The 25,502-nt window shown below is 41.1% G+C and overlaps 1 protein-coding gene across 1 annotated transcript; it reads left to right on the forward strand.

Moving 5' to 3' along the window:
- Positions 1 to 248: 248 nt before the first annotated feature.
- LOC132406785 (glucose-fructose oxidoreductase domain-containing protein 2-like) lies at positions 249 to 25,466 on the forward strand. The gene is made up of 3 exons (XM_059992758.1): positions 249 to 423; positions 3,569 to 3,908; positions 22,557 to 25,466. Exons 2-3 carry the CDS (start codon positions 3,656 to 3,658, stop codon positions 23,456 to 23,458), a joined length of 1,155 nt encoding a protein of 384 aa, XP_059848741.1. The 5' UTR covers positions 249 to 423; positions 3,569 to 3,655; the 3' UTR covers positions 23,459 to 25,466.
- Positions 25,467 to 25,502: the final 36 nt, after the last annotated feature.

A 25,502-nucleotide genomic window follows, 5' to 3' on the forward strand; every position in this document is an offset into this window, starting at 1 on the left:
TTGGTATGTTAATTAAGGGTGAATGGTGGGGTCAGGATGTTAATATGAGGGTGAATGGGCGAGGTCGGTATGTTAGTACAAGAGTGAGTGGGTGGGGTCAATATGTTAATTAAGGACGAATGGGCGGGGTCGGTATGCTAATACCCGACTTGTGCCAAGAGAGGGCGACTCCGCAATTGATCGACGGGCGACCGGATCGGCGCATGCGCAGTGGGTGTACCCATGTGTACATGCGCAGTACAGTCAGTTATGTGGCGGCGGGGGAGAAGGTGGAGTGTTTGTGAAGCATCTCTATGAGTGCAACGGCGAGACTAAAGCTGCCTGAGCCATCGGGTTGTCGCTGCCTGTCGGGGAGAGGCCGCCACCGAAGTCACATGTAGTGGTGGAGGGAGTTGTTGCCGGAACATGAGGCCGCGGCAGCGGGTACGGTCGCCTTGCTTCACCACGGGGTACCCTCGCTCGGTTGTGGGCGCAATGAGGTGGTGTTAGGGCCGTGTCGGCGGGCGGGGAAGAGGCGAGGCCTCGCCCTGGTCGCAGTTGACCCCAGGCTGCCTGCCGTGAGCCGCCGCCGGGTTGCCCGGAGCTGGTGGCGCGGCTGGGAGCGGCTAACGAGGTATGCGAGTGGCGTTGAGGAGATGCTCCTACCTATGGAGGCGACACTCGGACGGTGTGGATGAGGGACAGCTTCGACCTATCTGCTGCGTCGCGGTTTCATCAGAAAATCGTCTGATGTGGAAGAGAGTCCTTTTCTGCTTTTACTCAGTCGTTCGTTTCTGGCTAATAAGCTGGCTTTTTATAGTGTGATGTATTGTGCACACTCCAGGCACTTTCATAGCTCAACGTTAGTAGAAATTGTGGAAAGAATGATTGGTTAATCATCAGAGAGGCGTTGGTCGTCTTAATATTGTGTTCTGGGGTATGCAGATTCACGGAGTTTTCTGTTGTATGGGTTGTAGCATTGTAAGTAAACCATCCTAAAGACAAAAGGGTTTATGGTGGGGTTTTGTTGATACCAGTAAATTCCCTTGGTTTATTGTGTTTTATTAAGTGTTGAAGCAGGTAATTCTACTGATTAAGTGGCAATGATAGGTTCTCTCTGCATGCGTCCTCAATCCTTGGTATCATCAACTATACTCAAAGTCCAATAGGTACCATTTCCACAAATTGTCAAATTCCTTGAACCAGATCAAGTCTCTGATGTTGTTGATTTCTAGCTGTTCATTCAGGAATGTAAGGATGATTTGTAGCCTTGGTTTTGCAAAAATGCAACTGCCCATTGCTAGTCATGCCGCTGGTTACTGAAATATTGTCCGATGACCGACCTACCTCTTTGATTAAAAATTTCCCTTTTGGTCCGCTGTCCTAACCTCCTTGTGTTATTCTGGCAATTTTCTTACAGCATTTCTTTGGTATGCAATTAGTCATCTAATCTAATTTTTACCTTGTTTATTCAGAAAATCTTCCCTCCTCAGTCTCTAGACTCTCTCCCCCCCCCCCCCCCACACACACACACACACACACAAATATCCTGCCTGTACTTCCTTCCCACGATCCTGGCAGATGTGTTATTTCAGCTAGTCCTCATTTTTCAGAACTTGTATCTCCCTTCCTTTATTCTTTGCCATGGGAAGCTGAATTACTTTCCATTTATCTGTGACGCCTCTGCCTTTTTATGGTTTGATAGTTTCCCAGTCCTAATGGTTCATCTTCACCAGTAACATTTAGTTTCTCATGGAAGCATGGAGAAAGGACAGAAGCAGGTCCCTTGGTCTACTGAGTCAATGCTGACTATCAGCCACCCTAGTTACACTGATCCTGTATTAATCCTTAGTAATTCCTCTCCCCCCACCCCCTAAGATTCTGGCACTCACCTACATATAAGGGGCAGTTTACATTGGGCAATGGAACTACCAACCTGCACAATTTTGTGGGTGGAAATCCATATGGTCACAGGGAGAATGTGCAGGCATCACACACAGAACCCGAGGCTGGCATTGAACCTGTGTCTCTGCCATCGTGAGGTAGCAGCTCTACTAAATGTATCGCTGTGCGCTTTCATCCCACATGGGGATGCAGTGAGAGTTCCTCATCACCTCCTTCAACAGAAACCTAACCAGTCCCTTCGTCATTTACCTTGCTGAGTGTTCTTCTGTAGCAGAGTACAGTAAGCATGTCTGCTGTGACCAGGATGTCAACTAACTAGGCCCATTTGCCTGTATGTGGTCCATATCTCTCAATCTGTTCTTAAGTGTTGCCTTCATATGGGCTTACCACCTCCCCAGGCATCACGTTCTCGGTATCTATTACTTTCTGCACTTAAAAATACACTTGGTTAAAAAAAAAAATTTAAACTTGTTCCCTTCTTCCCTTAAACCCATGACCTATAATAGTTGACATATCCACCCTGGCACAAAGATTCTGGCTGTCTTAAAAATTCCAAATGCCTTTAAGTCCTATCCCTAAAAAAAATCCTTGATATAATGCACACCAGTCTAATTTCCTGGGTTATGCCTGTTAACAAAGGAACAACATGGCTGTTGTTTTCTGTGAACTCACCTTTGGCGAAAGATCTCTGTCAAGGCTTTGGCTTGCCTCCCACGATATCCAGGGATATGCCCTGGGGACTAATCCACCTTAATACTTTTTAAGTCATCCAGCACCAACATTTAATATTGATATGACCTGGAACATCAACATGCACCTCCCTGATTTCATTACCATTCATGTCCTTCCCTTTGATGAATTTGAGACCTTGCATTGAACTTCTCCTTCAACACTCACTTCCTCCACATCAAAGGTGTAGCAGTAGGAACTCACATTAGCGGAAGCTGTTTATTGTCAGTGAAGGATATATAAAACCTTTCTTGTTTCAGCCCACTCAGGTGTCCTCCCTTGCAGCTCTGTGGTACACTGACTTTGCTCATTGTATTATCATTCTGCTTACCAATTTACACTGCTGCTTTCACATGGTCCTTATCTGACTCCACCTTCATCTCAAGGGAGAAGTTTGTGGTCAATGTCCATTTCAAGCCCAATGGCATCCACAGTCATCTTGATTTGTCTGCTTCCACCAGTTTCCTGTAAGAATTTCTTCTTTTCTGCATTTCTCCAGCTCTGTTGTCTGTGTTTTGATGATAAAACTTTCCCCACGAGCACTTGAGTTGTTTTCCTTTCCCCTAAACAATAGGTTCCCCTCTAATTTGGTTGGCAGTGATCTCATTTGAATCGCTTCCATTTCCTGCACTCCTGCTTTTACTTCTTCTTCCCAGGTAGAATGAGGGAAGGAATCCTCTTGTCCAGGCTTACATAAGGGGAAACATGATGGGAGTAAATGTTTGCTTTATCAATTCAGGTGCTTTTATGGGTTGCAAAGATTAGCATTGTGCCATCTTGATGGGCAAGTCACTTACCTGTAATTTATGTTCAGAAGATTTCATTCCAAATGTAGTTGATCAGTGTTTAAAGGACTGTCTTTAATGAAGTCAATTCTTGAACCAATTTTAGTCCAACTGTTTTAGGAAATGACTTCTGCCATTTTTTAAAATGCTGCTTGTTTTTCTCTTTGCAGCACACACACAGTTGCAGTCTATTGTGAATTAGGAAAGTTGACCTGCTTCCTTTTTCCTATGAAAGCAGTTTGTCAGTAGAACAGAAAATGCTCCCAGGAGTTGGCGTGTTTGGGACAGGGAGCACCGCACGGGTTTTGGTCCCACTGTTGCGTGCTGAAGGCTTCACCATCGAGGCACTGTGGGGAAGAACGGAGGAAGAAGCTAAGCAGCTAGCCGAGGAAATGAACATTTCCTTCTACACAAGCCGGACTGACGATGTTTTGCTCCACCAGGATGTGGATCTGATCTGTATCAATATTCCTCCACCTCTCACATGTCAGATTGCTGCCAAGGCATTAGGTATGGTATTTCCTCTTAATGTAAGGAAAATCCTGATGATTATGATGTCATCGTGAGATTTTAAGACTTTAAAAATTGCTACTGTCATGTCCTTTAGTGAGTGTGTGAATGAAATCTAGTGATTTGAAATATTATTGCAGATGCTAAATCGTAAAAGCTTATCTTAAATATTTGTGTTTTTTCTGATCAGGAGGTGGCAAGCTGTTGGCAATTTTACAATTCCTATTTACAGATGACCTCAGAGTTCCAACCATTTGGGTAATGGAAACTTGCCCTTACTAAATTCACAAGTCATTAACCAAAAAATTTGAGACACCAAACAAAAACTGCCCTCTGGGATATGAGTTGGGGGTTTAAACAAAATGAATAAACAGTTTTTCTCAACCTGAGTTTCTTGACACAGGCACAGATGATGCAGCTTAGCTTTACCGAAAATCGCAAGGCAGACCATTTACTGGAAACGCAACTGCTTCAGTGATTGGCGTTGCCTGTTTAGTATCGTTGCTGAAAATCATCTTGTGACCCTTTCATTACCCCTTTTATCAGATCATGTCTAGAATTACGAATTTCAACACTGTGGCTTGATATCTGTTTATGCTTATGTCATGTTTGCCTCAGGAAAAACAAATTATTGGGTGCAGACAACACTCACACTAAATTAAAGTTTTAAAAAATAATTTACTATTTTTATTGGCATAGCAAGTATAGCCACATGCAATTGGTAAATTGACAATAGATGAATGCAGCTGCATCCATCCAAATATATGCTTATGAATTTTACTATTTAAAAAAAATCATAGTATAAACTTCGTTCTATCAAAAGACCTCCATTGTTTTTAACTCAGTGCTTGAATTCCATATGTGGCTTGCATGTAAGGCAATTTCTGTAATCTAGTGATTCCTTAAAATAAGAATTGCTTACAGAGTGTAGCAAGCACTGTAGGATCAGTGAGATTGGCATTTTATCAACTGGTGAACAGTGAGCTGTAAAAGTTAGCAGAGAAATGCCAACTTTTTATGTTGTAAGGCCCCGGTTTAGATTTCCCCTGCACGCTCGCAAATTCTAAATTTCAGCTACCCCTTCTCAATTTCCTATCTGTTTCTCAATGTCAAATCTGGCATCTCCCCAGTGTTGGGGGATCTGTCCACTGAATCTTTGCCAATTGGAGTGGAATGCAATAATTTCAAGAAATGAGGCTAGATATCAGATCACTCACATTTTTGTAATTGGGCCTAAATGATTTTAATTCTCTAAACTTGTTTTGTGTGATCTTAATTGTACTAATTTTCTATTCATTATCTGTTTGAATTTTGAGAGATTAAGGAGTGTTAGGTTTGGCAACTGACCATATCAGGGCAGGGCTTACCCAACAGTTTGTCATATTTTTCCAATTGTTTTGTAGGTGCTCCTTATTTTGTGCTTCCACCAATTTTCTTCCTACCCCCTCTCCTCCCAGTTTTGTATATTACTCAATACAACACCCAAGATCTTACTGAAAATTGACAGGCTTGGGAATGCAAGTTAACAACAGACTTGTGAATGAATATATTCATATGGTAATAAATCATTATAGTATGTTTATTGTTGTTAAAAGACAAGGCCAACACTTGGCTGGAACAACAGTATAATAAAACACCCATGTGTTTCTGATTCGGCATTTATAGATGTCAGCCCTTTTGTAATCTGTGAGTTTGAGGAGAGAATGGCAAGGTTTAGGGAAAGTCAGAAGAAATAATATGTAAAACCTAATGTAAAAGCAAAAAAAGACAACAAAGCAAAAATTAGTGGGAAGACAAAGGATTGGGAAACTTTTAAAATCCTACAGAGAGCAACTAAAAGAATCATTAGGAAGGAAAAGATGAAATATGAAAGCAAGCTAGCAAATAATATCGAAGTGGATAGCAAAAGTTTTTCATGTATGTTTAAAAAAAATACTAGTGATGAGAATGGATATAGGACCACTAGAAAATGAGGCTGGAGATATAATAATGGGGGCCAAGGATGGCAGATGAACGGGCTCTCACGACCAGACTATGAAACAGTTTCTTCCCCCAAGTTATCAGACTCCTCAGTACCCAGAGCCTGGACTGAAACCTTGCCTTATTTTCTTGTTTATTATTAATTTTAATGCCTTCACTGTTTTTGTGCACTTTACGCAGTCCTGTGTAGGTCTGTAGTCTAGTATAGCTTTCTCTGTGTTGTATTTTTACGTAGTTCAGTCTAGTTTTTGTACTGTGTCATGTAATACCATGGTCCTGAAAAATGTTGTCCCATTTTTACTATGTACTGTACCAGCAGTTATGGTCAAAATGACAGTAAAAATGACTTGGCTTGACTTGAACTATATGACAATTTTGCATCGGTCTTCACTGTGGAGGACACTAGCAGTTGAAGGGTGTGAGGGAAGAGAAGTGAGTGCAGGGAGAAGGTGGTCAAAAAGCTGAAAGTCCCAAGGGTACATAAGTCACCGGGATCAGATGAACTGCACCCTAGGGTTCTGAAGGAGGTAGCGGTAGAGATTGTGGAGGCATTAGTAATAATCTTTTCAAAAATCATTGGACTCTGACATGGTGCTTGAGGACAGGAAAATTGCAAATGGCACTCCATTCTTTAAGAAAGGAGGAAAGCAGCAGAAAGGAAATTGTAGATCAGTTAGCCTGACCTCAGCAGTTGAGAAGATAGTGGACTCAATTGTTAAGGATGAAGTAATAGAGTACTTGGTTATACAGGCCTATCTTGTCTTGGTTTTACAAGATAGATGAGGGGGATGTAGTGGATGTTGTATATTTGGACTTTGACAAGGCGCTGCACATGAGGCTGCTTATCAAGTTAAGAGCCCATTGCATTACAGGAAAGTTACTGGCATGGTTAGAGCATTGGCTGATTGATAGGATCCCAGCGAGTGGGATCCTTTTCTGGTTGGCTGACGGTCACTGTGTTCTGCAGGAATCGTTGTTGGGGCCACTTCTTATGCTGTATATCAGTGATTTAAATGATTGAATAGATGGCTTTTTGCAGATAATATGAAGGAAGTGTTGAGGAAATGGGTAGGCTGCAGAAGGTCTTACAGATTAGGAGAATAATAAAGGAAATACATGCTGGAAAATGCATGGTCATGCACCTTAGTAGCTTTGGCGAGGAGAGGCATAGGTAGTTTTTTTTTCATCTTTTAATCTTTTTTGCCTTGTTGCTTCTTTAGAGCAGTGGGGATACCAGGTAGAATAGTGGAATGCTCCTCTTGCTGGATGTGGGAAAGCTCTGGTGCCCCTGACAACTACAACTGCAAGAAGTGCATCCAGCTGCAGCTTCTAAGAGGTTGTTAAGGAGTTGGAACTAGATGAACTCCAGATCGTTCGGGAGGCTGAAGAATTGATAGACAGGACGTACAGGAAGGTAGCTACATCCAAGGTACAGGACGCAGGTAACTGGGTGACTGCTTGTGGGCATTCCCTTCAACAGGTATATCACTTTGGATACTGTTGGGATGACCGAGCAGAGGAAAGCCACAATGGTCAGGTCTCTGGCACCGAGTCTGCCTTTGTGGCTCAGAAGGGAAGTGGGGCAGAGGGTGAAGAGTTGAGCTGTAATGTTAGGGCGTTTGTTGGCTAGGGGAACAGAAAGCAGATTCAGTGGATGAGAATGAGATTCCCAGATGGTATGTTGCCTCCTGGGTGCCAGGGTCAGGGATGTCTCAGATAGAGTATACAGCATTCTTAAGTGGGAATGTGAGCAGCCAGAGGTCGTGGTCCATGTTGGTACCAATGACATTGTTATTGGGGGAGAGGCGGAGATGAGGCCTGCAAACTGAACTCGGGGAGTTAGGTGCTAAGTTAAGGGACTTGACTTCTAGGGTTGTGATCTCAGAATTGCTACCTGTGCCATGTGCTAGTGAGGCCAGAAATAAGATCATACAGTTTAACACATGGCTGAGGAGATGATGAAGGAGGGAGGGCTTCATATTTTTGGATCCTTGGACTCTTCCATTGAGGGTAGGACCTATACAGAACATATGGTTTGCACCTGAACTGGAGAGAAACTAATATCCTAGCAGGAAGGTTTGCTAGTGCTGCATGGGGGAGGCAAACCAGGGCATCAGAACAGATAGTGGAGTGGTTGGGGAGATGTTGTTAAACCTACGTACAAAGTCAGGAATCAAAGGGTTGAGCATCCTGGAGTAATGTTCAGAGCTGCGTATACCAAAAGTTTTTTCAGATTTATAAAGTGTGAACGAGAGGTGAGAGTGGATATTGGGCTGTCGAAAAACGATGTTAGAGAGATAGTAATGGGGGCAATGAAATAGCGGACAAACTGATTAAGCATTTTGCATCAGTCTTCACTGTGGAAGGCACTAGCAGTATGGTGGAAGTTCCAGGTGTTGGGCTTGAAGTGTGTAAAGTTAGCAGAACTAGTGAGAAAGTTCTTGGGGAAACTGAAAGGTCTGAAGTTACCAGATGGCGAACACCCCAAAGTTCTGAAAGGGGTGGCTGAAGAGATGGTGGATGCACTAGTAATGCTCTTTGAAGCATCATTCGATTCTGGAATGGTTCCAGAAGACTGGAAAATTGCACTCTACTCTTCAAGAGGGGAGAAAGGCAGAAGAAAGGAAACTATAGGCCAGTTAGTCTAACCTCAATCATTGGGAAGATATTGGAGTCGATTATTAAGGATGAGGTCTCAGGGTACTTGGAGGCACATGATAAAATAAGCCGTAGTCAGCATGGTTTCCCCGAAGGAAAATCTTGCCTGACAATGTGCTGTAATGTTCAATGGTTCTAAGTACAAACAAGATAGACAAAGGAGAATCGGTTGATGTTGTGTACTTGGATTTACAGAGAAGGTTCTAGCATGGATAAAGCAGTGGCTGATAGGCAGGAGATAAAGAGTAGGAGTAAAGGGAGCCTTTTCTGACTGTCTGCTGGTAACTAGTGGTGTTCCATAGGGGTTCTGTGTTGGGACCAATTCATTTTCTTACATGTCAGTGATTTGGATGATGGAATTGATGGCTTTGTTGCAAAGTTTGCAGACTATATGAAGATAGCTGGAGGGGCAGGTAGTTTTGAGGAAGTAGAGAGGCTGCAGAAGGGCTTAGACAGATTAGAAGAATGGGTAAAAAAAATGGCAGATGGAATAGTGTCAGGAAATGTACAGTCATGTATTTTGGTAGAAGAAATGAAAGGGTTCACTATTTTCTAAATGGAGGGAATACTAAAAACTGAGGCACAAAGGGACTTGGGAGTCCTTATGCAGGATTCCCTAAAGGTTAATTTGCAGGTTGAGTCTGGTGAGGAAGGCATATGTGATGTTAGGACTCATTTCAAGAGAACTACAATACAAAAGCAAGGATGTAATGTTTAGACTTTATAAAACACCTCACCTGGAGCATTGTGAGCAGCTTTGGGCCCCTTAAAGGACATGCTGAAACTGGAGAGGATTAAAGGAGGTTCACAAAAAGATTCCAGGTTTGAATGGCTTGTCATATGAAGAGCGTGTGATGGCTCTGAGCCTGTATTCACTAGAATTCAGAAGAATGAGGGGTGACCTCATTGAAACCTATCGAATGGTAAGGCCTTAATAGAGTGGATGTGGAGAGGATGTTTCCTATGCTGGGAGAGTCTAAGACCAGAGGACACAGCCTCAGAATAGAGGGGCATCCTTTTAGAATGGAGATGAGGAGGAATTTTTTTTAGCCAGAATAAATCCTTGCCACAGGCAGCTGTGAAGTCTTTATGTATGTTTAAGGCAGAGGTTGATAGGTTCTAGATTGGTCAGGGCATGAAGGGATACGGGAGGGGGGGGCAGCAGGAGATTGGGGCTGAGAGGAAAATTGGGTCTGCCATGGTGAAATGGCGGAGCAGATTCAATGGGGCAAATGACCTAATTCTGCTCTTATATTTTATGGTCTTGTATTTCAATGAAAGGAATATTGTAAGAAAGGTGGTGGAGCTTAGGGTGTGGATCAACATATGAAATTACGACATTGTAACCATGAGTGAGACTTGGTCGCAGGAGAGGCAAGACTGGCAGCTCAATGTTCTTGGATTCCATTGTTTTAGACATGACATAGAGGAGGCATTAAAGACATGACATTACTGGTCAGGGAAAATGTCATGGCAGTACTCATACAGGACAGGCTAGAGAGCTCATCTAGTGAAGATGTATGGGTAGAAGTGAGGAATAAAAAAGCTATGACCATGGTAATGGAATTATATTTTAGATCAACCATTAGTTCACAGGATTTATAGGAGCAAATTTGTAGAGATTGCAGACTGTTGCAAGGTTGTGATAGTAGGTGATTTTAACTTTCCATATATTAATCAGGACTCCCATGCTGTGAAAGGAATAGATGGGAACGAGATTGTCAAATGTGTTCAGGAAAGATACATAGAAGACTCAACTAGAGGGAAGGTGATACTAGATCTCCTATTAGGGAATGAGACTGGGCAAGTTACAGAAGTTTGTGTAGGGGAGCACTTTACATCTAGTTTCAATATAATTATGGAAAAGGATAGGTCTGGTTCCTGGGCTGAGATTCTAAATTAGAGAGAGGCCAATTTTGATAGTGTCAGAAAGGATCTGGCAAGTGTAGATTGGGACAGGTTTTTTTCTGGCAAAGGTGTACTTGGTAAGTGGGAGGCCTTCAAAAGTGAAATTTTGTGAGTACAGCATTTGTATGTTCCTGTCAGAATAAAAGTCAAGGATAACAGGTTTAGGGAATCATGGTTTTTTGACATCTATTGACCCCCTGATTAAGAAAAAAAAAGTGCATAGCAGGTCTAGGCAATTAGGAACAAATGAGGGACTTAACTAACAGAAATGCAAGGGCAGACTTAAGGAGGCATGCAGTGACTCTAGCAGGCAAGGTGAAGGAGAATCCTAAGGACTACTACCAATATTAAGATCGAATGGATAGCAAGGGATAAAATTGGTCCTCTGGAAGATCAGAGTGATATTTTATGCATGGAGCCGAAAGAGATGGGGGAGATCTTAAATGGATTATTTGCGTCTAAACTTGGGAGACGACTATAATCTATAAAAGTGTGGCAAAGCAGCAGCAAGGTCATGGACCCTATACAGATTAGAGGAAGAGGGATTTGCTGACTGGAGGCAAATTATTGTAGATAAATTCCCAAGGCACAACATGGTGTTCTCTTGGACTTAGCGAGAGACTAATGCAGAAGTTGCAGGGGCCCTAGTAGACATTTTTCAAATATCCGTAGCTCGAGGATTGGAGGATAACTAATGTTGTTCTGTTGTTTAAAAAAAGGCTTCAAGAATAAGCCAGTGAGTCTGGCGTCGGTGGTGGGAAAGTTTTTGGAATCTTTTCTAAGGGGCCAGATAGACAAGAAATCAGGGATTGTCAGCATAGCTTTGTGTGTGGTATGTCAAGTGTACCCAAATTTAGAGTTTTTGAGGAAGTTACCAGGAAAGTTGTTGAAGGCAAGGCATTGGATGTTGTCTTTATGGACTTTAGCAAGGTCTTTGACAAGATCCTGCATGGGAGGTTGGTCAAGAAGGTTCAGTCACTTGGTATTGAGGATGAAGTAGTTGGATTAGACATTGGTTTCAAGGGGGATGACAGAGTAGATGGTTGCCTCTCTGACTGGAGGCCTGTGACTATTAGTGTGCTGCATTGATTGGTGCTGGGTCCTTTGCTATTTGTCATCCATATCAATGATCTGAATGATAACATAAGTTGGATCAGCATATTTGCAGATGATGCCAAGATGGGGTGTGTAGTGGACAGCGAAGAAGACTATCATGGCTTACAGTGAAATCTGCATCAGCTGGAAAAATGGGCTGACAACTGGCAAATGGGATATAATGCTAATATGTGAGGTGTTTTACTGTGGGAGGAGCAACGAGGTAGGTCTTGCATGGTGAATGGTAGGACATTGAAGAGTGAGGTAGAACAGAGGGATCTGGGAATACAAATCCATAATTCCTTGAAAGTGGCATCACAGAATTGTAAAGAAAGCTTTTGGCACATTGGCCCTCATAAATCAATGTATTGAGTACAGGAGTTGGGATGCTTAAATTGTACAAGGCATTGGTGAGACCTTTTTTGGAGATTTGTGTGCAGTTTTGGTCACCTGCTTGTAAAGATGTAATAAGATTGAAAGAGTGCAGAGAAAATTTACAAGGATGTTGTTGGGAGTTGATGACCTGAGTTGAAAGGAAAGGTTCAATAGATTTGGACTTTATTCCCTAGAATGTAGAAGATTGAGGGGAGATTTGTTAAAAGTATAAAAAAATTGAGGGGTATAGGGAGGGTAAGTTCAAGCAGATTATTTTTCCAATGAAGCTGGCTAAGACTGCAGCTCATAGGGTCATGAGAGTATGGAACGAGCTGCCAGCGCAAATTGTGGATGCGGGTTTGATTTCAACATTTAATAGAATTTTGTAAAGGTACATGAATGGGAGGGGTATGTTTGGTCTGGGTACAGGTCAATGGGACAGGCAGATTCATGGTTCAGCATCGACTAAATGAGCTGAAGGGCCTTTTCCTGTACTGTAGTGTTCTATAACTCTATGAAATCCAAATTGGACCTATTGAGTTAAATATTACTTCCCAAAATCTAAATGTTTTCATAGAATTATAAGCTTGTGTTTACTTTCTGATGTGCAAGCTGCATGGTACCTTTGTAAAACACACACGTGGGGCAGTCAACTGATCATACTACAATAGACAATAAGTGCAGGGGTAGGCCATTCGGCCCTTCGAGCCAGCACCGCCATTCAATGTGATCATGGCTGATCATCCACAATCTGCACCCCGTTCCTGCCTTCTCCCCAGATCCCTTGACTTTGCTATCTTTAAGAGCTCTAACTAACTCTTTCTTGAAAGCATCCAGAGAATTGGCCTCCACTGCCTTCTGAGGCAGAGCATTCCATAGATCCACAACTGTCTGGGTGAAAAAGTTTTTCCTGAACTCCATTCTAAATGGCCTACCCCTTATTCTTAAACTGTGGCCTCTGGTTCTGGACTTTCCCATCATCGGGAACATGTTTCCTGCCTCTAATATGTCCAGTACCTTAATAATATATGTTTCAATCAGATCCCCTCTCATCCTTCTAAATTCCAGCGTATACAAGCCCAGTCACTCCAATCTTTCAACATATGGCAGTCCTGCCATCCCAGGAATTAACCTTGTGAACCTACGCTGCACTCCCTCAATAGCAAGGATGTCCTTCCTTAAATTTGGAGACCAAAACTGAACACAATACTCCAGGTGTGGTCTCACCAGGGCCCTGTACAACTGCAGAAGGACCTCTTTGCTCCTATACTCAACTCCCCCTTGTTATGAAGGCCAACATGCCATTAGCTTTCTTCACTGCCTGCATGCTTGCTTTCAGTGATTGATGAACAAGAACACCTAGATCTGTGTGGATGGACCCCTCAGTGCTTTAATACTTCCTGCTTTCATGTTTTAATACTTAGTTTGAATCATTATAAACCAAAGTTTTATACTCCAACATTTTATAATTGTATTATTAGAATTGGTATTATCCCTAGATTTGGACATTTATGGTAACATAGAACTAGCACTGTTGCAATCTGAACTATGTGCAGTTGAAGTCAGAAGTTTACATACACCTTAGCCAAATACATTTAAACTCAGCTTTTCACAATTCCTGACATTCAATACTAGAAAACATTCCCTGTCTTAGGTCAGTTTGGATTACTACTTTATTTTAAGAATGTGTAATGTCAGAATAATAGTAGAGAGAATGATTTATTTCAGCTTTTATTTCTTTCATCACATTCCCAGTGGGTTAGAAGTTTACATACCCTTTGTTAGTATTTGGTAGCATTGCCTTTAAATTGTTTAACTTGGGTCAGACATTTTGGGTACCCTTCCACGAGCTTCTCACAATAAGTTGCTGGAATTTTGTTCCTTTCCTCCAGACAGAACTGGTGTAACTGAGTCAGGTTTGTAGGCCTCCTTGCCTGCACACGTTTTTTCAGTTCTGCGTCAAATTTTCTATTGTATTGAGGTCAGGGCTTTGTGATGGCCACTCCAATACCTTGACTTCATTGTCCTTAAGTAATTTTGCCACAACTTTGGAGGTATGCTTGGGGTCATTGTCCATTTGGAAGACCCATTTGCAACCGAGCTTTAACTTCCTGGCTTGATGTCTTGAGATGTTGCTTCAATATATCCGCATAATTTTCCTTCCTCATGATGCTGTCTATTTTGTGAAGTGCACCAGCCCCTCCTGCAACAGAGCACCCCCACAAAATGATGTTGCCACCCCCATGCTTCACGGTTGGGATGGTGTTCTTCGGCTTGCAAGCCTCACCCTTTTTCCTCCAAACATAAAGTTGGTCATTATGACCAAACAGTTCAATTTTTGTTTCATCAGACCAGAGGACATTTCTCCAAAAAGTAAGATCTTCGTCCCCATGTGCACTTGCAACTGTAGTCAGGCTTTTTTATGGTGGTTTTGGAGCAGTGGCTTCTTCCTTGCTGAGCAGCCTTTCAGGTTATGTCAATATAGGACTCGTTTTTACTGTGGACGTAGATACTTGTCTATCTGTTTCCTCCAGCATCTTGACAAGGTCCTTTGTTGTTCTGGGTTTGATTTGCGCTTTTCGCGCCAAAGTATGTTAATCTCTAAGAGACAGAATGCGTCTCCTTCCTGAGCGGTCTGATGACTGTGTGGTCCCCTGGTGTTTATACTTGCATTGTTTGTACAGATGAACGCGGTACCTTCAGGCATTTGGAAATTGCTCCCAAAGATGAACCAGACTTGTGGAGGTCCACAATTTTTTTTCTGAAGACTTGGCTGATTTGATATTGTTTGTAAATCTCTGACCCACTGGAATTGTGATACAGTCAATTAAAAGTGAAATCATCTGTAAACAATTGTTGGAAAAATTACTCATGTCATGCACAAAGTAGATGTCCTTAACGTCTTGCGAAAACTATAGTTTGCTAATATAATCTGTGGAGTGGTTAAATAATGAGTTTTAATGACTTCAACCTAAGTGTATGTATACTTCTGACTTCAGTTTTAAGTAGCATATCTAAAAATCTCCCTGGCCTGCTGCATGTGTTTTTTATTGATGATCTGATTTAATATAAATAAGGTCTGTAATTGGAACTAGCCACTGACATTGCTTTGTTGATTGTGTCTATAGCATATTAGAGGTGTGAAACAAGCAATTTGGGATTTTTGTCATTCCTGTTCACCAAGGCAAGTTGTGGCTCAAACTGTTATTCATAATAGTACACACTTCTGTACATGTAAGTCCGTTTATTAGGTGTGAAGCCAAATCTGTCTCGTCTAACTACCTACTTAAAGAGTTCTCTAGCTATTTCAAATTACTGTAGTCAGTCATTAGAAGGTTAGCAGTTTGGGAGAGACTGTATAATGCCACAGATGTACATTGATGAAGCTACATTATGCATTAGAGTAAATGGTCAAAGAAAAGTTTGTTTCTTTTCATAGCACTATTCTTCAATCTATGCTTTTTTATTAGTATTAAAAGATTTCAGATTTACTTCCTGCAGAGTCAATGAGCAGGCTTGATTTGTTATAACTAGTGCCATTGAAAAATATTATGAAGCAATTTTAATGTTTCCATTTGAACTCCTTAGATCTTGGCTGTGCTTAGTCTTTCTGAAATTTCAATTCCTGATGGGAAAAGTGCATGGTCTTCATGGTGCACTACCGTATAATGAGAGCAAGACTATAATGTGTGAAAAAATGAAGGACATGGACAAAAATTGTAAAATGGGAAAGGACTGTATTGCATAATTTTATCCATGGAATAGTGGAGTTTCCCCAGATCTGAGATGAGTGTAGTGATTTGTTCGCAAAATTTGACACACTTTCTCGATTGTTTCAGCTGTGAGAGTTGGATTACAAACTGTAGATTGTTGTTTCTTTAGGTCTCATTGTTTTTAGATGCTTAATTATGTTTAAAAATGCAAATTATTTCTTCAGATAGTTAGCTTGCAAATTACTCGTGAATTTGTTGGTGAGTGCTGACAAATTGTCGGATGATTTCCAAAAGTCATTTAGTTGCAGAGAAAAGTGTCTTGAGTTGTGTGTTGGAATTTGTTCTTAACCATTTATATTTAAAATAACGAGTTAAACCCATTCTTCGTCAAGTCTCCCAGCAAAGAATTAACCACTCACCAATGATCAGATCTTTTTTTAATTTAAGATCTATGTTGTGGGCAAGGGTTTCTTAGGAAAGGAAACCTTTCAGTCTGTTTTAATGTATCTTTGATAAAGTTTACACTTGAACATGATTTCTTCAGAAAGTTTCTTTTAACTTATGCAAAATCATTTTTGTTCTAAGACTTAATGAGTTACTTGCATTATGCTGTTTCTTTTGAGCTATGGTATGATGTTGTTAGCAGCTTTATTAATGTTATATGTCCTTCCACATTGAAATGCAATGTGTCTTTCCCTACACTTAAGCTATTGTTAGATGCACATTTAAGGAAGAGGAAGAAATGTAAGATGCGAACAAGATTTTTATGACCTTTTAGCTCCAGTTTCCTGTTGGTTCCAAGTCTTTTCAAAGTTATTGTTTCAATTCTCTGGTATGTTGTTTAATTTGATTTATTTATGTTTCTCATATTCAATGGAATGATATAAGTGGTGAAAGTTCAGTAAGGTAATCAAATGTGAAATCTGATGTAAGGGTTGTAAGTAAGTTCCTGTGATTTATAAACAAAGCAACAACTTTGACATTGTGCTGTGAGTTTGATAGACTGGATAAACTGATTTCTGCTTTCAGTCGTTATTCCAGTTGTCAGCAAAAACATCCTGTAGCTTCATTGAAGAGAAGTAGTAACTGGTAATCATAATAATAGGAATTACTGAGGAATATATAATTTATTGCTTATTTCCAATTAGGCCATGTAATCCTGTTTTGCAGATTGGGACGGCTCCATTTTAATCTTTGATTTCAAATACCGGTCTGCCTTGGTTAATGCTCTGTTCTTGGTCTAACTGCTAGCAAACTTTTGCTACAACAAAGAATTTAATTTTAATTTTGTTTGTAACAATTGAGGTTAGGTAGCACTTTTGAAAATTGACCTTTTTTGGGGAAAAAAGAATGTCAGTAATATTTGTGTATTCATCAGATGAATGGGAAAGAATTTTAAAAGCTGTATAAAATGGTTGGAGGTTGGGGCAGTTCTTGAGAGTCTGCACTTGCCCATATATGCAAATGGTCTTTGGATGAATGACTTGTTTCATTTCATATGTTTCAGCTTCAGGTTATCAATTTTCTAGATTAGTGGTCACCAACCTTTTTAAGCCCAAGATTCCCTACCTCAGCCTTAGTGAAAGGCAAGATCGACCGCAGATCGATTAGTTGCACGCATGTGTAAAGACCGGAAGTAAAACCCCGCAACCTGGAAGTAGAAATAATGTATAAACACCAGGGGTCCCCACCCTTTTTTGCACCGCGGACCGGTTTAATATTGACAATATTCTTGCTGACCAGGGTGGGGGGGGGGGGGGGTGTTAAACACAACTGGAATACAATGACACTCGAAGCAGGTTCCTCATGTCCACTCTATTCCACAGTTTAGTTTTCGCGGCTCTCAGCATTTAGCTTCTCTCCCACTTGCTCACATTTTTTTCCGCTGGGGAAAAAACTCAACAGGTTTGTCTTTAAGTGCAGGATGCTTGGACTCAGGGTCCTGAAGCAGTTTTGAAGGCTTCATCGCCTCATTAGACAGCCTCCCGCCCGCCTGCTGCCAGACGCCTTGACCAGGTGCGGCTGGTCGTGGGTGGGTGAGAGGATGAGGTAAGGGCCGGAGGTCCCCTTGCCAGGGCCATGGCAGTTGAAGTCTGGAGAGAGCGACTGAGAGAGCGAGGAGTGCGACAGGGCGCATGCCCGCCCCCCCCCGTAGGATCTATCGGCTGACAAAAGTTTGTTTCAGTAGATCGCAGCGTGGTAGCTGCTCTGCTACTTATGAAACCCTGAGCCCGAAAGAGGTCTGCGAATATTTTAGTACCGGGTTCCCCATGAACATTCGGAGTGCTAAACAGGTTTAGAGGCGGCGCCCATCTGTCCGCGCTCCAGGCCAGCTGCGAGGGTGTCACTGCGTTTAGGCGACTGATGACCTCGCATGGGTTCAAGTTCAACAGTGGGCATGACAGAGAATGAGGAAAGGTGCAGCTGACTCATATCGTTTCCTCATGGCCCGGTGGTTGGGGACCACTGAAGTACACTGTGTAGTGCGTGGCGGGGGAGCTACATGCATGCACACTGGGCAGAAAGAACGGAACTAAAACCCCGCAACCCGGAAACAATATCTCAACAGTATTTCTGTATTTATTTTTCTTTTTTTTTCGGGATCTACTGGGAAAGTCTCAAAGATCGACCAGTCGATCACAATCGACAGGTTGGCGACCACTATTCTAGATCATCAATGATGACAGTAAAAGTTAGTTTATTGTATCCTCGTTTTAAATTTTCACACAAGGAAATGAGAGAATGCCTTACCGGATCTATCATTTAAATAGACACTTAAATTTTAAAATCATTTACATTTGTACTTTCCGTATCCTCCTTAAAGCTGAATGTTGCAATGCTGCCTAGCCTGTGGCAACTAAGTTGGTTGTCTTGCCAAATGGTCTTCCTCACTTCACTGCCCATTACACCGCTGGCATTTAGGTCAGCAATGAAGGTCCTCCCATCTCTGGTGGTGTTCAGGGCTTTCTTCATTGTGTCTGCAGCTCGGTTTTCAATACCTTCCGGGTGGAGACTCAGGAATACTGTTGCATTCAGATGCAGGAGGATTTTTCTTTGCTCTTTTTGTAACACCATTGGGGTTGTTGGCTCTGAACTGAACCACCAAACCTGGAGGGCCAATGGATCACTCAGTCTGGCCTCTACCCTTTGACCTGTTTGGCATGGGTAACTCTACCAAGAGCCAAAGCATAAAGCCCTGACTCCAGCCAACTTAGCTCTCCGTATCATTGAGGCACGCGCTCCTTCAAACCCTGTGGCTAAGGGCCTTCTGCATACCTTCCATTTATTCACTCAACACTGTTTGCATTTCTGTAGCTCCTTACCCTAGTAGAGGATCCCAAACGGTAGCTATCTGTGTGCATTTCAAGTCAAATCACTTTTTATTGTCATTTCGGCCATAACTGCTGGTGCAGTACACAGTAAAAATGAGACAATGTTTTTCAGGACCATGGTGCTACATGAAGCAATACGAAAACCACACTAAACTATGTAAAAACAACACAAAAAACTACACTAGACTACAGACCTACACAGGACTGCATAAAGTGCACAAAACAGTGCAAGCATTACAATAAATAAACAAGACAATAGGCACAGGCAATAGGCTCTGTAGAGGGCAGCAAGTTGGTGCCAGTCCAGACTCTGGGTATTGAGGAGTCTGATGGCTTGGGGGGGAAGAAACTTACATAGTCTGGTCTTGAGAGCCCGAATGCTTTGGTGCCTTTTCCCAGATGGCAGGAGGCAGAAGAGTTTTTATGAGGGGTGCATGGGGTCCTTCATAATGTTTGCTTTGCGCATGCAGCGTGTGGTGTAAATGTCTATAATGGCGGGAAGAGGGACCCTGACGATCTTCTCAGCTGACCTCACTATCTGCTGCAGGGTCTTGCGATCCGAGATGGTGCAATTTCCAAACCAGGCAGTGATGCAGCTGCTCAGGATGCTCTCGATACAACCCCTGCAGAATGTGGTGAGGGTGGGGGGTGGGAGATGGACTTTCTTCAGCCTTCGCAGAAAGTAGAGATGCTGCTGGGCTTTCTTTGCTATGGAGCTGGTGTTGAGGGACCAGGTGAGATTCTCCACCAGGTGAACACCAAGAAATTTATTGCTGTTAATGATCTTTACCAAGGAGCCGTCGATGTGCAGCGGAGAGTGGTCGCTCCGTGCCCTCCTGAAGTCAAAATCCATCTCTTTTGTTTTGTTCACATTCAGAGACAGGTTGTTGGCTCTGCACCAGCCCATTAGCCACTGCACCTCCTCTCTGTAAGCTGACTCGTCGTTCTTGCTGATGAGACCCACCGCGGTCGTGTCATCAGTGTGCAGCACAGTCGTGGGTCAGCAGAATGAACAGCAGTGGACTGAGAGCACAGCCCTGGGGGTACCCGTGCTCATTGTGATGGTGTTGGAGAGGCTGCTCCCGATCTGGACTGACTGAGGTCTCCCAGTCAGGAAGTCTAGGATCCAGTTGCAGAGGGAGGTGTTCAGGCCCAGTAGGCTCAGCTTTCCAATTAGTTTCTGAGAACGATTGTGTTGAATGCTGAACTGAAGTCTATGAACAGCATTTGAACGTATGTGTCTTTTTTTTTGTCCAGGTGGAGGGTGATGGCAATGGTGTCATCTGTTGGAACAGTGGGACGGGTACGCAAACTGCAGGGGGTCCAGTGAGGGGGTAGCAGGGTCTTGATGAGCCTCTCGAAACACTTCATGATGATGGATCATGAAGTTTTGTTAGAGAATCAGAGGGTTGAAGAGGGAAGAATAAAAGAAATGAAAGGGTCTGAAAAATCTGTAGTTCTATATTTTTTGGCTATGTGTAGAGCAGGTGTAGTTACTACTTTTTTTCTTTTCTGCAAGTTTGTCAGTATATGATGTGGAACTTTTGAAAAACCACAAGAATAGATATCATTACTGATTGTGAATGGAGGAATTGCAGTGGGATTTTCTAGAAAGAATGCTGAGTCTGTTTTGCATTCATAATTTTGTACAAAGAACTATTAATTCTTAAGTGAGACCTTTGCAACAATATATTTCTGTTAAGTTAAAAGCACCAACTCCTAATAGAATTAGAATTTTTTATACAAAGTTGCAAAGCCTGTTACTCAGAATTGGTAAGCTGTAATAGGAATAAAAATGGGGGAAGGAAACCCTGAGGGAGTGTTTGTCTGGTTGATTTATGACGTGTAAATGTTCTTTCAGACGCCTTTTCCAAAAAAGGGTACCATTTTAGAGCGAGTAGCTTAATTGTCTGACCAGTCATTCTTCAACCAATAGTGCACACAAGGCTGCATGACATTTTGATATCCTGTCTGGGTTTTTAAAAGTGTATTTGTAATTTCTTTTTGAACACTGCATTGTTAGACCATTCTGTTTGTCATCACCTAACTGATTCTTAGCTTTTATAGTGGAATTTCCTTGTGAGATCTTGTCTGTAAATTTGCAAATTGAACTGTTTTTGTCTTTTAAGAGCCTCTTAGATAGGTACATGGAGCTTAGAAAAATAGAGGGCTATGTGCTAGGGAAATTCTAGGCAGTTTCTTAAGTAGGTTATATGGTCAGTACAACATTGTGGGCCGAAGGGCCTGCAATGTGATATAGATTTCTATGTTTTTGCTAATAGTTACAAACAATATTTTGAATTTGATGGAAGCACGATCTGGAAAGATGCTTTTATTTAGAAGGTTGCTCAGGTGACTTAAGATGTTGGGCTGGTATTATCTTTGGGTTGATGGAGAGAAGGGAGTTAATTTCTATACAAGTTTCCTGAGTTAGCCCTGGAATACCATTTTGAATTTGAAAAATCTTAAACATTTCAGGTTGTTTTCTGGGTTGCTGTGTTTCTATTTTGCCTTCAATACCTGCTCCAATTTAACATTAACAGTTGATATGAGATTTTCTGTTGTAGAGGCATGCGGCAGACCAATAGTGTTTCTAATTTATAGCACTTTGTTACTTCAGAGGGACAAAGAAGGATAACCAACATAATCACTTTGGGTGGGACAAATTTGTATTTCACCTTGTGTTGATTCTTTATTGAAACTTAAAGCATTAAAGGAAAACATAATGCTGCAGAAATGGTGGATTCTTCTGCACCTGGCTTGCTGCATACTCTCCTGTTCCATCCATCTGAAGTCAATACTTGAGAGCCTATAGGCATGGCATCATCAATCTACTCGGTTATTATGTTGAAACTATGGGTACAGACAGCAGCATTGTGCTGTTTCACCCGGATCTGAAACCCCCTTCTCCATATTGTGTTGTTAAAAAATTGTTCTTGTCTGCATGTGTGGGTAGTATGTATAGGAAGAGAAATGGCCTGACTGTAATCTGCAGCTTAATTTATACTGGGAAAATTCAGTTTTCGTAATGTGCTTAAGTATCCTTTTAAAAGTAATTCTCAAAGCCATGTCTCACTTCCTCACCAATTAAATTGTCGATTTATTTGCTTTTACCAGGTTCTGCTGAGGAGATATTAAATCCTTGTGCCATCTGTGTCTTTTCCAAGTATACAGTATATTCCTTCATGAACATCTACTCTAATATCCACTTCCCTTCATATGCCTTTCAACCTCTGTGCCTACCATCTCCTTTGTTTTCCTTAAACCTCGTTCCTGCTTACTAATCAGTTTCGCATTCAGTTTTTTTTCCCACCAGCTTTTTCTGACGTATATATAATTATATTATTAGTTCAACATTGCAATCTATCTCTGTCTTATTAATTGGATTTCTGTGTGGTCTGTATCCACTTTCAATATAGATAGTTCATAAGGATTTGAAGCTTAATTGTGAAATGTGTTAACATGGTCTGCATGAATTAATGTTTCCAATCATTATTTGCAGCTGTGTTTAATCTTTAAGTGGTATGTGCAATCAGTGGTATTCACAATTCTTACATGTTTTTCTTTATTCTTTGTCTGTATAAAAGGTATTGGAAAGAACGTGATCTGTGAGAAAGCTGCTACTTCAGCAGATGCCTTCAAAATGGTGAAAGCAGCTCGTTACTATCCTAAGCTGATGAGTATTGTTGATAATGTCCTTCGGTTCCTGCCAGCATTTATCAAAATGAAACAACTAATTGAAGAAGGCTACATTGGTAATGTCATGATCTGTGATGTACGGGTTTATTGGGGCAGTCTTCTCAGCAGTAAGTACAATTGGATTTGCGATGAGCTGATGGGTGGAGGTGGGCTTCACACAATGGGCACCTACATTGTGGACCTTTTGACTCACTTGACCAATAAGAGAGCTGAGAAGGTCCATGGTCTCTTGAAAACCTTTGTCAAGCAAAATGACAACATCCATGGGATTCGGCATGTTACCAGTGATGATTTCTGCTTCTTCCAGATGTTAATGAATGGAGGTGTATGTAGCACAGTTACACTCAACTTTAATATGCCCGGCCCATTTATTCATGAAGTCATGGTTGTGGGGTCTGCAGGACGTTTGGTTGCTCGTGGCACAGATCTGTATGGCCAGAGAAACACCACCTTCAAAGAGGAACTGCTGTTTGCTGACACCATGTTGGTAAATGCAGTTGGTGTGCTGGAGAAAGCATTTGGTGATATTCCCCTCTTGTATTTGAAAGGCATTGTTTACATGGTGCAAGCCTTGAGTAAGTCCTTTAAAGATCAGGAGGATCGGCGCACTTGGGCTCACAAGCCAGTTTCAATGGCTGCTTCATTTGAAGATGGTCTTTATATGCAAAGCGTTGTGGATGCTATTAAGAGATCCAGCAGATCTGGAGAATGGGAAGTCATTGCTGTGATAGCAGAAGAACCTGACTCCAATCAGAATTTATGTGATGCCTTGCAACGTAATAATCTATAATAAACAGTGCAGTGTTGTAATACAGGGAACAGTTCCATCAAGATCGATTCAAATTAATCTTGTTTTGGGGTATCAAAAGTTGTTTTTTAAATGGTGTTGTGCTGTTACTGTGTGCATTTTTATTTGTTGATTGCTGCTCTTGTTTCCAAATTTTGTGTGAAATCACCATATTCTGCTTTTTTAAACATTCTAATTTTTGATCTCCTTTCAACCTGACATCATTTAACATTGGTTGACGTTCAAAGAATGAAAACTTCCAGATTCCTAACTTCTCAATGTAGATATTATGTATTCAACACTGCAAGATCAAAATTTACTCTGGGGCAAAAAATTTTAAAAATCAAACGAGGGTTCCAGTGGTAAGATGACACAATTGTAGCTGATTGTATATTATGCATTTACCTATTTCAGTGTTGTTTGATTGCATGCATTTTAGTTTGTTATTCCAAGACAAACACAGCATCAAGTTGCAAACTTTCTTGTTCTCATCGTTGAAATTGCATAAATAATTAATGTTATGCTGAACATAGCTCCTCGTTACAAATGCAAGTTTGCTGAGACTGAATGATTCTCTCTGGTTCACAGACAAAATTGATCCTGACCTTGGCATCAGCATGTGATGTCTCTGGTGTAGAGCTTCCTTTAAGGATATCTGTTAATTATATTTTTAAGAGATACTGAGTTCTCTCTCCAATTACTTTGGTTAGTTGGGTTAGCATATTCAGAGATTTTAACATTCTTCTGGCATGAAATACTTAAAATCACTCGGCCTTACACTAAATTTTGATAAGTGAAGTAGGACTCGGAAGGTATGCAGTCATTCATAGGGCTACTTTAAGGGATGGGGAAGGGTGAAAGGTTGAAGCTGATACTGGCATCTGTACACCATTCCTATCTTTAGTGAGATGCAAACCAGATTTCCAAACACTAATCTGTCTGTTTGATAGCAATTTTTTTCTCTTCTACTGTGATCATCTCATAACAGAACATTCTTTAATATTTTAGCAATTACAAAAACTATTGTTAAATGTTTACAAACTGATGTTTCTGTTCAGATTTTTATTTTGTGAAGCTGGCTGCTGATAGGACTGCAAGTAAAATAAATAATGAGCAGCAGATTGCATATATAAATAGATTTATTTCTAAACGTAAGAGATTGGTTTATGAAAGCCTCATTAGAATTGGGTGCTACAGGGTGTAGCATTCTCATTCAACGATTCAGAATGTATATCCTGTATTCAATTTGCATTGCAAAAATGGCTGGAATGTTTTTGTAATGTGATTTTTTTTCTTCCCCACTTTGTTAAATAGAAAATTAGTAAGTACGATTTGTTTTATGGACCTGCAGGTCTTACCTTTTAAATCCAAGTTGTACAATATTTTTGGCATAGTTTTAAGAGAAATTAAATTTAGTTTTCCAAACTTTGTATATGTTGATTACATATTTATTATGGTATTAAGTGACTTTTATTAAATCATGTTTGTTTGGCAGGACTTTTCAAGGTGGGGAGTGAATTGGTGTTCAAGCATACAGCTAGGTTGCTTAATTGAATAGGTGCAGAGAATAGGTTACCTATAGATATTTATTTTTGTTTAAAAATTCAGATGTGGTTATTTATATTAAGGTTTTTTGAATTTATAGGGGCTCAGATTAAACTTGATTTCCTATGTGAAATGCTTAAAAGTTTATTTAACAATTTTGCTAATGTATTTGTAGTAACTTCGTAATATATAGGTTTGGGGAAATAGGTTGGTGTCCATATGTCATTAATGTTTGACTGGTTTTATATAACAATGGTTTGTAATCAATAATATAGTTATGGATTCAAAACTGTTCATTGGATCCATTGGTTGTGTTTAAGCAGAAAACTGAAACACTGACAAAACAATGTCTGTATTTGTTTTGAATGTTCTGTATCTAGGGAAGACAGCATGTGCTGTTCTGGGAAATGTGCCTGTTACATATTCTGTCTCTAGTTCGAGTATTCCATTAAAATTTGAAAATTTCTGAGCCAGCAGTCTATTTACTTTGTGGGAAAATAAT

This window comes from Hypanus sabinus, chromosome 17 (assembly GCF_030144855.1).
Source record: "Hypanus sabinus isolate sHypSab1 chromosome 17, sHypSab1.hap1, whole genome shotgun sequence".
Lineage (NCBI taxonomy): Eukaryota > Metazoa > Chordata > Chondrichthyes > Myliobatiformes > Dasyatidae > Hypanus > Hypanus sabinus.

Excerpts from the sequence above, each read along its gene's own strand:
- LOC132406785 (XM_059992758.1), top strand. The coding sequence starts at position 3,656 with ATGCTCCCAGGAGTTGGCGTGTTTGGGACAGGGAGCACCGCACGGGTT. Across the intron at positions 3,909-22,556 it reads GATTGCTGCCAAGGCATTAG|GTATTGGAAAGAACGTGATC; the intron begins GTATGGTATTTC and ends TCTGTATAAAAG.